The sequence below is a fragment of the Anabas testudineus genome, chromosome 16, assembly GCF_900324465.2.
Source record: "Anabas testudineus chromosome 16, fAnaTes1.2, whole genome shotgun sequence".
Taxonomy (NCBI): domain Eukaryota; kingdom Metazoa; phylum Chordata; class Actinopteri; order Anabantiformes; family Anabantidae; genus Anabas; species Anabas testudineus.
In genome coordinates this window covers 22,559,673-22,573,930 of record NC_046625.1, presented here as the reverse complement: position 1 = coordinate 22,573,930, position 14,258 = coordinate 22,559,673, and the positions used below count along the sequence as shown (strand labels likewise).

The following is a 14,258-nucleotide window of genomic DNA, read 5'->3' as shown; positions in this document are numbered from 1 at the left end:
GACAGTGTTGGAGTGACGACAGCAAGTGTGCATCACATGGAAGAAAATGGTTGCCAAAGCTATTTGTCCACCACCTCTCCCCCACAATCCACCACCTCAACCTCATGTGTTGCTATGGAAATTCTCTGCAGTGAGGCATCGTGAGCTGTCTGGTCAACTGAGTGGTTAAGAAAACACATGCCATGTATACCATACATACAACCATATGGTGGATGGTGCACGTGCATTGACAACCAGTGTGCCGCTAGGAAATAACTGTCAACAACAACAGCAGCAAACAATTCACTGGGTGTGAATGTTTACAAGAGGACACTGGCAATAACACTTGGGCATGAAGACGAAGAAACAGATGGACATTAAGATCTAATGGGTACTTTTTTGGAAAGAACCAATAGTTTCTCATGTTGCCGTAATCACAGCTACAGTGTATAGTGCTGGCACAGATGGGGAGTCCTGCAGGACTCTCAAAATAAATTAAAAAATCCAACAATTTGAAAAAGAAAATCAGGGGAAACTATCGCCTAGCGTTTTACATATAACTGAGCAGGTTTAATTCACAGGTCTATACCTGCGTATAAATAACCCAGCAGCAGCACTGGGTTTGGTAGCAGCTTGAGAATCAAAAAATACTAGAATCAAGTTTTATTACTATGACACTGTATCAAATGACTTCATGAAAGGTAATAATTGCCAGTTAAGTTGGTTTCTAAAATGACAAAGCTCTGAATATATTCAAGGTACAGCAATTGAAGAGATGATACAAAACTAAATTTAGATAATGACTCATTCATTTTGTCTTGCTGGAGTAAAATGTCCTATTGAAAATAGATCGGACTCAAAAGAACATAAAGTCTATGACAACATATGCTGCTGATACACTGAGAGCTAAATACATATAACACAGCCCCCCTTTATATTTTAATATAAATATCTGACAAGCTATAACCACTTTTCCAGACAAGAGAATTATCATCTTAGCATTAAAGATCCTCAGCAGAGCACTTGTTACTGTTACTTCTTAACTTCAGGGCAGAGAACGAAGAGTTCTCGACAAGAATAGTGATCAATTTCCGCTTGATCACTAAGTTTTGCAATTTCTCATTTATTGTAATTTCATAATGTGCAGAGTGTGGCGGAGTGCAGCAGATTGATGAAGGGCATACCAAGCGTGTCAGTGTTTCCTGAAACCCAAGTTAAGCTAAAAATGATAAAGAAAAATGCCAAAGCAGATTTGACACATTTATTATGTTAATTTCTTGCATGCATATATTTCTATCAGCCACAATAAATAAAAAAAAAAAAAAATTTGTTTATTGCTGTTGTGTGTCAAACACATATTTCTAACAAAGAACACAAGTTTGTTAATATTATACAACTTATTATTAAACAGTGGTTTAAAATGCAACTGAATGTGACTGACCTCCAGATTTGAAACTTTCTATACACATTCCTGTTAATCTTAATAAGCACTACAAATTTTCCAAGCTGCAAGTTACAATAGTTCAGACTGATGAAACCACTCTCACCAGCAGACAGCATTGTTGCCTTAGACCTGGATTCAAATTCAAAAGTGTACTTGCCAGTAGGCTCCATTTACAACTTACCCTAACCGAGAAACTCCACTGCTTCTGTCATGCTGACTGGGTCATAACAGCAAGTTTAAATGCTTTCATGAAGTTTTGTTAATTCAACTTAATACAAAGTTTATAATACACATTTCATTTCAGCAAATAACGAGTGGTTCAAATCTTGACACTTTTAATTAGGTGTCATCTAAATAAACACAAATAAAATGGCTACTAATTTATTTTATTTGCAAATCTACATTTTAAATGTTGGTAGCAGACCACCAGTGACGGGCTTCTTCTGCTTCAGACAAGTTAATGAGGGTTATACTTAGTCATAGTGGATACAGTCATTTCAGGCAAACACAAGTGTAAATAATAATTAAAAATCTTGTCCAGATTCACATTTAACACTCTAATTTCCACTCTGCTGGATCTCGTCATCCGTACTAGTCCCAGAGGAACAGCCCACAACCCTCCCCCCCAACTCCAGCAGTATTGTGGCCCCCCAGGGCAGGCCAGTGGTCCTTGGCTAGTGTTTGTGAAAGGGTCCCAAGCTGGCCTGCACCGTGGCAAATGAGGCGCGTGACTCATCAGACCAAACACGGGATTAGCTGGTAATGATCTGGCAAATGGTTTTGAAATTGTAATTACCTGCCCCTGTGCTGGATCTACAGGGAGAGAGGACCAGATTGGTGGAGTGACAAAAGAGAATGAGGAAAAGCAGATGAAAAAGGCAGCAGGAGGGTAGTGGTGGAAAACAGCACTGTACAAGGCACCAAACATCACAGTTTTAAAATGCACTGTTCACTGACTGAGTATTTAATTCCTAAGTATAACATTCACTGTCAAATATATCCCTGTGCATGTGTGTGTGTGTGTAAGCTTGTCTGTGCTCATGTTTCCATGTTAGAAAAGACAACAAACCAGCACCTAAATCTTGAAGAAAAAATGTTTAATATTTATAATTTTGATATTTGCTGCCATCTTCAGGATGCAGCACAGAACAACATGAGGCACTGCCTGCCCCTGTTTCATGTGAACCCTTTTTGATCTCCATGTGATCAGGGTAACTGTGGCAGCAATTTCAGCAAACCAAAAACTAAGATACTATGGTCAACAACAACAATCATAAATTATTAATTATTAATAATGAAACAGTAAGCATGAGTATTATATCAGTAGTTTCATTCATATATGTATTTGTGTGAAATAAAAGGTGATGACTGGATAAATGAATCAACACCCTGCATCATCTGATGATTAAAGTATGGAGGTATTTTTGCAACAACTATTGCTATTTGTAAATGTGTGTGCAGTAAAATGTGAAATTAAATATATTAACATAACACGACATAACTTTGAGCCTTGTGCTGGTCAGTGAGCAGCAGTAAAAAACATTGAGAGCTATGTATATAAATATAACTCTATTAAACTTTTGCAATTTCTCATTTATTGTAATTTCATAATGACTGTGCAGAGTGTGGCCGAGTGCAGCAGAAAGATGAAGGGCATACTGCAGCTGTGTGACTGCAGCTGCTACACTTTTATATTTTTACATTGTTGTCTCGAACACTATTCATCCATGAGTATTTTTGTTTGATTGATTTTTAGATAATATAAGCAGATATATAAATATAGTTGCTGCGTTTCTATTTTGCTGCACATAACTTGTAGAACAAATTGGACCAAGAGGAAGATATCTATTTCACAGTGACCTCTTTCTTTTTTGTTTCTACTTCGGTGTGATCAAGCAGGAAATGTGTCCAGCTGTCAGCCTTTTAAGACACAAAAGAGAATGTTAGCTATGTTAACTTGTAAGTAAAGGATGAAGAAAATGTAATCCAACATTGCTTACTGGAATGGTACCGCTATTGACAAATTAAAATATTTGACTTTAAAAAAATCTATGAAATGTTTGTTCCTGAAAGAATCTTGGTCTGAGATCATCACAAAGGATCTGCTCAGTCAGGACATGGACTTTTATTTTGAAGTCAGAGAACTCTTGTCCTTAAATCCTCTTAGGAGATTAGCCTAGAGACAAGTGAGACATACGTTGTGCTGTGCACTAACTAAATACTAAATCAAAGTAGAGTGACAACCTATCATGTTTTTACAATGTCAGATGAGAGCCAGAGAGATTCAGAAGAGGATGACAATGACAGTGAACCTGGATCCATCGAAGAAAATCGATCATCTTCTACCACTTTTTTCAACAACTTCATTTCAGGTGGGTCCTTTTTAATGTTAGTTTAAATTCAGTATGTGGGATCAGTCACAGATGATGTCACTGCAGCTTTGCAGATACCTGGGAACTGACAGAGCTGTATAGCAGCCATTATTACTGACCTGTCAAATATCTGTAATGATAAAATCATAACATATAAGAAAGTGATATTATTTTACTACTTTGTAAAACGAACTCAAACACTAGAGGGCAATGATTGTCGCCACTTGATGACGTGATTTGTTGACGTTGACGTCAGAGTTAGTGACAATTACTGTAGTCTCGATGGTGTCGGAGGCTCGCGATTAACCACTGACTACTACTGAATTTGCCTCTGAATTATTATGTTAGTAATGGAAAATTTAACTTTAAGGAAAATTTAATGTGACTATACATAATTTGATATTAATACGGTAGTACTCACTGTCTTGTTAGCCTAGCTTAGATTAGCATCCTAGCTAACTAAGCACTATTGCTCAACACAGCTTTGAAAGAGATGTGTCACAGGTGTCACAGCAAAAGAGGAACTTGTCCCATTAACACGTAGCAGCCAGTGAGAATACAAAGGTGTTCTGTGACTGACTAGGTTTGCTTCGAAACTTGGGCTGCATCCGAAGCGTCCACAACATGTTGAACATACCGACTCAGTCCTTTCCAGCGCCGAGCTCCCAGCAGCGGGTCTCTCCGTCCGGACAGTCCGGGAGGAACAAGGTAACACCCCGAACTCTTTCCCATAGCTGGACATGTTTCTCAGCAAGGCAGGCATGTAACAAGGACGATAATGAATAAACACCTTTTCAATGCGACATCTAGAACATTACAGTCAACATATAGAGGGAGTCAAAAGTAATCCAGACTTAACTGTCATGTTAGCCTCTGTAGATGGTCCTGATGCTGTTGTGTTTTAGACTAGTCTTCACTCATCTGCAGAAAATAATAAGTGACCTGTTTTTTCTTCTGTTCATGACACTGCTTTGCTGCATTAGGTGGCCTTAAAGCCTGGACACAGTTTAATGGACTGGATCCGATTTTCCAAGAGTGGAAAAGATCTGACTGGGCTCAGAGGACGGCTGATTGAAGTTACCCAGGAAGAGCTGCAAAAACACAACACAAGAGAAGACTGCTGGACCTGCATACGAGGTGAGCCTGCATGGTGTCACACATGGTGACAAGTTACTGATTAGTTATGCCATTATCAATAAACCTCAATCCACCAAAAGCATAAAAGCCAAAGTCATAGGGTACAAGCTTTTCTTTTTTCCTTCACGCTGTTACAGAGAGGTATTTCCTTGTTTAACCAGTCTTTTTTTGTAAACTGGAACTAGGGTTGCCCACAAACTCACCACAACTTTGCATGCAGGGTGAAAGCCCATGATGGCGTACTAGTTGCTATTGGGAGATCTGACAGTTGTAACCCATAACCTATTACTTCTACCAGCTTGGTGTTATGTTATGCTGCTTTACCAGCATTAATGCTGTTTTATCCACATGATGATAATAACAAAGACTGTCAAATGCTTTACTCTCAAAGTTTAATACTCAAATGACAGCTGATTGTGTTTTCAACAACTGTTATTTAGTATTTAATATTCACTGTTTAAAAAATTAAAGGAACACTTTCAAAACACTTCAGATTTCAATGGGGGAAAAATATCATGCTGGATATTTATACTGATATGGACTGGGTGATGTGTTAGGAGGTATTACCACGTGCTACCAGTAGCAAATGCAAAACAACAAATAACAAGAATAAGAAGTGTTACTTTCATTTTTTTGAGCAGTGTTTTTTTTCTCTGTATGATTTTAGGGATGGTTTACAACGTGACCCCCTACATGGACTACCACCCTGGTGGAGAAGAGGAGCTCATGAAGGCAGCTGGGATAGACGGTACTGATCTGTTTGACCAGGTACATCAAGTTGATGTAGTTGTGTAAAATGTTTAATATGAACATGGGCAACTTGGTGGTAACATGCGCGTGTTTTTGCACAGGTTCATCGTTGGGTAAACTATGAGTCCATGTTGAAAGAGTGCCTGGTAGGCAGGATGGCTACTAAGATCACCACAGCTGTTAAAGGTACAAACACACACACACAACCTGAGTCAGGTTGGGTTGAAATTTCCCTCATTCTAATTGGGTACCATTGCCTCTGCTTTCAGTACAGCGGGTTTGGAGTCTGCCAGTATGTATATTAAATCTATTTGATCTGATTGTAGAGACGTCAGCTAAGAGAGAATATGAACTGTGAACTTCACAGCTCAAGTCTGTGGAGTTTTGTTCTGATGAGGGAATTGAAAGAGATTAATTTAAGAAAATGTTTAAAACTAAATGTCTGCTATTAAATTCTTTAAATTCAGTGATATTAAATATGTAATGTCTTATCATTTACATTTACATTTAGTCATTTAGCAGACGCTTTTATCCAAAGTGACTTTCAAGTGAGGAACAAGGCAAGCAAACTAAATCTAAGTCAAGAAGAAACAACATCAAAGCAAAGTGCTATCAAAAAAGTGTTTCTATTTCAAGAGATGTGAGTACAAAAGAGCAGAAAAGTGTGTGGTGCTGGTACCACCAGACAACGTACACTGGTTGAGCGCAGTGGACGGCAGGGGATGTAGCCCTGAATGATTGAACTGAGATAAGATGGAGCTGTAGAGTAGAGTAGAGTAGAGCTGTAGAGGTCAGTCGGTCATCAATGATGACCCTCAGGTTTCTGGCCGTCTTAGCGGGGACTCTTATCACTAGACAATGTTTTAATGTCGGTGCATAAATTGGCTAATTTCTATAACTTTACTCTTTTCTACTGTGACTACATGTTCATTGATCAAATTAGCGCATCAGACAACAAGCATTTGTGTTCTCTGTGTGCAGATATATTTGGGTCTTGCTGTTCTTGGGTTGCCCACAGATCAAGCCTCTGTTTTTTGAAATTGTATTTATGTACATCAAGTACTTGTGTGCATTTCTTTTTTAAAAAAGAAGTCTTGATCAGTACTTATTATTCATGTTAAACAAATATTAATGTAAAACAAAACAGATACAGTTTGATACATTGTTATTGGATTATTTAATTTTTCACATATTGATATTGGCATTTGTTGGGCTATAGTTAATACATACTGTATCTTAAATATCGTTATCTACTAATATGCCTTTTGTATGTAATCAGTGTTATTCCTGTTTTTAAGAAGTGTCAGGCTGCAAGGACCCTGTTTATGGGTCCCGCAACAAAGTCAGTCAAAGAAATAAACTAATCTTCTCAAACCAGTAATTTTCAGTAAGATAGATTTAGATTAGATTTAAGTATTAAGTAGAGGATATGAACTGAACTGTGGATTTGGCGGATCTGTGAACTCCCGAGTCCCCTAATACAGAGACAAGATTTATGGTACAGTATGTCTCAGTAGTGGTAGTTTTTCTCCCCTAAATGTTGCTATTGTGCCCCCTTGATTAGCCACTAAACTAATGTTTACTTTGTGCCAGACACAAATATACAAATGATTTTGCACGTTAATTTCCGCCAAGGAGGTGGAGAGTTTAAACTTAGCATAAAAGAGCCACGAATGTGCAAAATCTCTCAATATTGGCCTTAAATTGCTTGATTCATTTGCGTGTTTAGCAAACGTTTCATCTGTTGTCTAGCCCTAATTTGAAGTCTGGACTGTATTTATGTTTTCTATTTTTCTTCTCAGCTATCATACCTCCTCCACCACCAACTGACCCTGCCCACTCTACCTCAGTGACTCTTCCTCCAGACAAAGACTCCCGGCCACGGTACAGAATATAGTAGATCTAAAACTTACTTTATACAAGCAATGACATTATAATTAACTGTTTCCTTTTGTTGGTGTAGGTATGATTGGTTCCAAACTGATGGGACTGTTCATCTGGTCGTTTATGCCAAAAGAAAGGTAATTTTGCATACACACACTGGGAGAGGCATGAAAGGTTCATTAAGCCTGCAGATGCTGGTTTATTCTTGTTGGTTTCTACTGGCTGTTTCCCTGTTCTCATCTACTATCATCTACTATTGGGACAGTTTACTTGAGCTTTCTGTTTTACTTTAACCATCAGCAGTAGCAGACAGAGGTGACAAAGAAATAAATAGCATGTAGTAGGATTATTGTATTTTCTACATTATTTTAAATCTAGCACTCAGTGAATGGTCATTGTTTCTCTCTCCACTTTCCACTCACCCCAACCTGTTGAGGCTGATGACCGCCCAGCCTGGGTCGGGTTCTGCTGGAGGTTCCTTCTGTTAAAGGGAGTTTTTCCTCTTCACTGTTGCTTGTGCTACTCAAGGGGGATTTGGTGGGTTTCCTGTATACGTTTTCCACATAATTCTGGAAGGTTACATTAAACATTACATTGTAAAATGCCTCGAGATGATTATTATTGTGATTAAGAATGAATTGAATTGAATAAACCAAAGAAAATAATATGTGGGGTCATGAAAATGACAAACAACGAAGACAGTACCTGCGATTTGTACTTCTAAAATGTGGGCACCATATGTTTTCTGTAAGCCATACAGGAAATCAGACAAGGTATTTGAGTATTAACTAATGATGTTGACTTGACTTGGCTAATCTTTTTGAAGACTAAAGGCGGTCCAACGAAAACAAAATTAGTGTGTGACCTTTTTTTTTTTTTTTATTTGGACAGGCAGTGTACTATCTGGGTGTTTCTGCTTCTCTTGCTTGCATGGCACAGTGTCAGCTAATACCTTGAGCTTGCAGCTCCTTGTTTTTAACTAAGCTAATTCACTGGTCTTAACACTCTGAAGCCTGTGTAAACAGTATTTGTGAATCTGTTGATATTCAACATGAATACTGATCATATAAACCAGGTTAATGACCTGGTTCTTAAAAATATAAAACCTGCAGAAAATCAGTTGGCAGTTTGTTGCTTGACTTTGTGTAAACGTGTGATTAAAAGAAATGAAGGAACATAAATTAACATGTGCTATGATGATGGTGCCTGGTCTCTTAAGCACAACGTTCATTAATAAAATAAATTATGTAATGTTTCATGTAACCCAAAGATAGAGAGACAGTGTGGCCAACTTGCAACATTACTAGAATGGTACGTGATGCATCCTGTGAAATATTTTCATTAACAAGGTCTGCTACCATCCCTTGGTTATAAGGTGATAAACCTATATGCTCATATTCTTCCTGTAGTATATTCCAGGGCCTTTCTATGCCCTTGCTGCTACCTAACAAGCATCCAAAATGAAGCTCAGCTTGTGTTTCAGCGGACTGTCTGCCTGATCCTGATAATGGTTTTAAAGTCAAACTGAGAGCTTGTATCTTCACTGTTTTAGTATTGGAATATCAGTGAATCTCCTGGATCAGTAGTTGAAGATTACACATTCATGCCTGTTGTGTTTTCTGTCAGATCCCTAGCTCAGGCTGCACTGTTGTTGACCTTGTGGCAGGTGTTCTACGACTGGAGGTTCTCCTAGGGAAAATGTCCTATATGCTGCATTTACGTGAGTAGAGAGATGTATGGCTCTCCACTTTTTATTTAGCTGCTGTAAAGTTCACTTGCCTGCTTGTTTTATTTGCAGCTAGACATAAAGTCAGTGTACTAACAGTATCATTTCCCAATGATTTTGGTTGTATCAGTTTTGTTTTAATGCTCTTGCAGGTTTGGCTGATGAAGTTGAGACACACATTTCTGGTAGGACGACAGCACAACTTTAATTAAAAACGAGTCCACTAAAGGTGTAAAGTTCACTTGACCTGTTCTTAGTCTTACACTATCCTTTGTTCAACAGTTCACACAGCTTCCTCAGTGGGGAAGATCCAGGTCAGCATACGCAAGCAGGCTAAAGGAAAATGGCCAAGTCTTGGTGAACCGCTGGAATTCCACAATACATTTCTACGCAAAAAGGACAGAGGTGAAAACCAAGATATCACTTTACTGGAGATTTCTGAACTCCTATCCACTTGACTGTAGGCCTGAGTGTTAATGATACAACTTGTGTCACACCAGTTAAAATTCAACTGCAGCATTCCACTTTTTGAAGTCTTGCACTAATTGCCTTTTTTTCAGCTGTCTACTATCGGGATTGTGTCTTGTTGTCTAAGACTGAGGTGAACCATAACACATATGTGTTCAGATTGCAAGTCCCACATGGGACTGTGATGCATGTGCCTGTTGGAAAACACGTCTACCTCAAAACCTTCATTCAAGGTAAGAAGAATGAATTTAATGTACGTTACATTTGACCGAAATCTCTTCTGCTTGAGTAAAATATTGAAGCCCACACTTACCATTAGTATTGTTTTACTAAAATGAGAGAGGCGGTGTCAGAACACTCGGTTCTTCACAGCTTACAACGTACGAGGTTACACAGCTGTAGACCAGTCAGGGTGTGCATCCTGACCCCTGTAAAAACCAACTGCTGCTATTAGATCTGCTGAGATATATGGTGATCATTGTACTGATGTTGTCAATCAAACTTTCAAAGTGTGGGTGTAGATTGAGAAAAATATATGAAGCCTTAGTACTGAATCATCTAATTATGATGAGGAGTATGAAACAAGACTGGAGGGATAATTCTGAAGGGACCTAATAATTTCTCTTGCCACTTTAAAACATCAACACTTTCACAAGGAAGTTCTCTTTGTTCATTGAAGCACTTGTGAAGGGACAGAGTAAACCTAACTAAAGACATTTTATTTTATAATTTATTGTTTCTGTCCAGGCACTGAGGTAGTGAGGCCGTACACTCCAGTAGATCAGAACCTGGCAGGGGCCTCCAACCACTGCTCACAGGTATCAGACCTCTACCTCATGATTAAGGTCTACCCTGATGGAATATTCACCCAACATCTCAACAACCTGCATGTCGGTGAGTCACAGCAAGTCTTTGTGTAAGGGTGCCATGTGAGGCGGCACACTTTCAGAATAAAAGATGTGGCTCAGGTTATCACTCACAACATAGGGGAAAACATTTCTCGGCATACAGTATTTCCATTTTACACAGCAGCGCATCTTTTATATACAACATTTAAAGATTGCATTCACTCTTTACTAAAGGCTCAACTAAATTTGGGAAAATTTTATCAACTAAAAGCTAGAAAGTGAATATCATCAACCCCCCCGCCCCCTTTCACAGTTCCATTTTTCTTCTGACAGCACTGATTCATTTCATTTGTCTGTCATTGTGCTCTAGGAGACCACATATCTGTTAGTGGTCCAGAGGGCACTTTCAGCATCCGCCCTCTTTGTGATGTCACACACCTCTACCTGTTAGCAGCAGGCACAGGGTTCACACCAATGGCTCGTGTCATCCGGCTGGCTGTACAGGAAATGGACACCATCAGGTTAGAAGACTCAAATCCAGAAGGCAAAGCACTTAATGTGCATAAATACTGTATATATTCTTCTTTCTACTGTGTGTGTTGATGAAAAGACTCCTTATATTGTCTGTACAGGCTGATTAAAAATCAAAGGCATAATCCACAACATGTTTGTGTCTTCAGAGAAACCAAGCTGCTCTTTTTCAACCGACGGGAGGAGGACATTCTGTGGCGGGGTGAACTGGATGAGCTGGCTGCTAATAATGGCAGGTAAAGCTCAACGTTTGTGTTTAAGGCCTACTAATCTTGTTCTGTCTTGTTTTTTGCTGTGTTTTCTATATTAGAGTTCTTATTATAGGACTGAGTCTGGTGAACGTCATATTGCCATTATTGTGGCCAGTGTTTATAAAATCATGAGATTGGTTATCAAGGAAATTAATAATAATATGACGATATATTATTAACTGTCATGAGCCAAACATTGGAATTAACATGTTACCATGTACAGTAACTATCTACATGACCACAATCCACTGCTCAAACAGAAACTGGTCATCTTTTGTTAGGGGTGTAGATAATGAGTGTGTGTGTTGTGTTTCAGGTTTCAGTTGGAGTACGTCCTCTCTGAGCCCTGTGAAAGCTGGACCGGCAGGAGGGGTCGGGTGGATGAGTCCATGCTCCAGGATTTCCTCAACAAACCAGATGCATCCAAATGCTTTGTGTGTGTTTGTGGCCCTCCTGCCTTCACAGAACTAACAATGGGGTGTGTATTATAATCTCTACTGCACCTTAATGCAGTTCTCTTAGTTCTCTGACTGAGTCGTCTTTATGATGCTCAGAAAAACAAATGTGTACATTGTTCCAGTTAATGAATGGTGAGCCCAACACTGGGCTCGTCTGATATTCTGTGCTCCCTGCTCTGCTCCAATGAATTCCCTTCATTTCTCAGTATGTTAATTGTGTTAAGCACATGAGAGGGTAAAGCCAGTGACAGTGACCTTGATCCTCTCCTGTTTCTACATGTTTCAGCCTGTTGAAGCAGCAGGGCTTCAGTGACAAGGAGCTCCACGCCTTCCAGAGCTGATGGACTCAACCTCCCTCCCAGCTCCACCACACAAAGACTGCGTGTGCCTGTGAGTGAGTGAATGAGTGAAGCAGAGAAAAAGGTCATTTAGAAATGCTTGTGCTTGTGAGAATTGAAAGCAGCACTGTATGTCTATGCACCAAGAACCTGATGGCAAGCAAACAACACACAGCAGGTTTTGAAGATCTATAAAGAAACTCACAAAATAAAGTGCAATAAGAAGAGAACTAAGTTGAAATGTTGTATGTTTGTAAAATAACAACAGTAAAATGTAATGAAACAAAGAGAAATGACTAGATTATGTATATGATATAAGTATATGCAATAGCTTATGGGCCCTCAACTGTGTTGCAGACACTTGTTACTATGTTACATGGAAGCAGTTTGATAAGAATATATAACCAAGTGAAATAAAATGCATTATGGTGAACCTTTAACTAGACCCCAATGATGTTTAGTCTTCTGTCCATTAAGATGTTTCATTAGTGCTTCTGATGCTGTTATAAAGGTCAGAGTTCCCTATCTCTGACTGATAGTAATCTCTGACATGTCATTCCTACAGTAGGGCTCCTCTTCTTCCTAACCGTCGGAGTAGGGCCTACAATGCCAAATGTCACTTATTGCTCACATGCCACACGATTTTAAAAGAACCCTGCATGTGTAAAAAAGCAGCCAACTGGGATTCAACGTACATTTTTATTTTAGATCTTCACTGTACAGCAAAAACAAATGGTCTTGTCATTCCCTTAGTTCCTCCACATTGTGTGTCCTCCCACCATGTAGCAAACGCTTACCCAATCCTCTGATTGCTAATTATAGCTCATTACTCAATGGTCTTATTTTATTTATTATCATATGTCTCAGTGTCAAGCCTAACGTAAAGCACTTGGTACTTAGTGGTATTAACGAATTGAGTGCAGTTGTAAAGAATAGCTGGTTAGAAGTCCTCTTCTAATGTAGAGAGAGCATTTTAACAAGGAATACTGGATCAAATTTGCCCATTTTGCTCTTGGTGTATACTACATAAATACTAAACACTATCCCTATGTGTGGCTGAGACCAGAAGAATACTGCTTGACTTCGACTGGCTGTACAGGAAATTGACACCATCAGGTGGAAACTGGTACGAGACTCAAATCCGGAGGCAAAGCACAAGATGTCTGTAAATACTGTATGTGTGCATGTAGTATTATTAATCTTTTATTGCATTTCACACTGTCCCAGCAGCATTAACACACTGGTGAAACTGAAGTGGAGAAAGTGTGTTATACAGTCCAGCAATTCCTAACAAACCAACCATCTTTGCTCTAACTGTGTTATATTAACACAGTTGCTAGGACTTGATGACTAGCCAATCTGTTTTCCCATTGTACTTTTGTACTTTGAAAGGTGTATTTGTGCTGCTTACTAAGAATAGAAAATGTTCCTACTCTGATATAAAAAGGCTATTGAACAAAACTCAGCTCCTGCCAGAGATGCTGAATCACACACAAAGTAAATGAGACCTCAGGTTCAGTCGTCTGCTCTCAGGTTGCAGCCAGTGTTAATAAAGCCAGTTATATTCCTGCCAACCATAACGGCAGCTCTCCAGGCAAGAAGACGGCATTGGTGAAAGGAGTTTGATGACTGGAAGGAAAACTGTCTCACTGTAAGACATCGGCAGACGTAGAAGAATCTGGTGTTACACTGGCTGCTCTGTTGACTATTCTTTAAGGTGGAACTTATCCGTGGTTTGATAAATGCAGTACTGCCTCTAATGACCAGTAGAACATGTATCTGAATGTGACTCCAACACATTTACTGACCTGCAGCACACAGAGGCGTACACATTTAGTAATATCTAAGTTTCTTTAATCTGCTACATGTCTCTGTTAACCTTCTGTTAACGGCGTCATTCTTTCATGTGTAGATTTTAGATTGTTTCACAATGTTGTGCTCACAGGGGCAGCTCTCATACACACTATATCAATGTGTAGGACCATTATTAGGATTTGAGTAAATAGTGATTGTGTTCCATAACAACAACATTCAGCCAGTTTATTTCATATAAATCCTGTTATCAAAGCCCC

The 14,258-nt window shown here is 39.0% G+C and overlaps 1 protein-coding gene across 1 annotated transcript; it reads left to right on the top strand.

Moving 5' to 3' along the window:
• The first annotated feature begins 4,062 nt into the window (after positions 1–4,062).
• On the top strand, positions 4,063–12,485 carry LOC113171016 (cytochrome b5 reductase 4-like). The gene is made up of 15 exons (XM_026373371.1): positions 4,063–4,503; positions 4,779–4,932; positions 5,600–5,700; positions 5,784–5,868; positions 7,485–7,566; positions 7,646–7,703; positions 9,193–9,286; positions 9,445–9,477; positions 9,575–9,697; positions 9,853–9,993; positions 10,508–10,654; positions 10,979–11,129; positions 11,289–11,375; positions 11,707–11,868; positions 12,135–12,485. The coding sequence occupies exons 1-15, from the start codon at positions 4,420–4,422 to the stop codon at positions 12,187–12,189; spliced, it is 1,557 nt and encodes a 518-aa protein (XP_026229156.1). The 5' UTR covers positions 4,063–4,419; the 3' UTR covers positions 12,190–12,485.
• The last annotated feature ends 1,773 nt before the right edge of the window (positions 12,486–14,258 follow it).

Excerpts from the sequence above, each read along its gene's own strand:
- LOC113171016 (XM_026373371.1), top strand. The coding sequence starts at position 4,420 with ATGTTGAACATACCGACTCAGTCCTTTCCAGCGCCGAGCTCCCAGCAG. Across the intron at positions 4,933-5,599 it reads CTGCTGGACCTGCATACGAG|GGATGGTTTACAACGTGACC; the intron begins GTGAGCCTGCAT and ends GTATGATTTTAG. Across the intron at positions 9,698-9,852 it reads TCTACGCAAAAAGGACAGAG|CTGTCTACTATCGGGATTGT; the intron begins GTGAAAACCAAG and ends CCTTTTTTTCAG.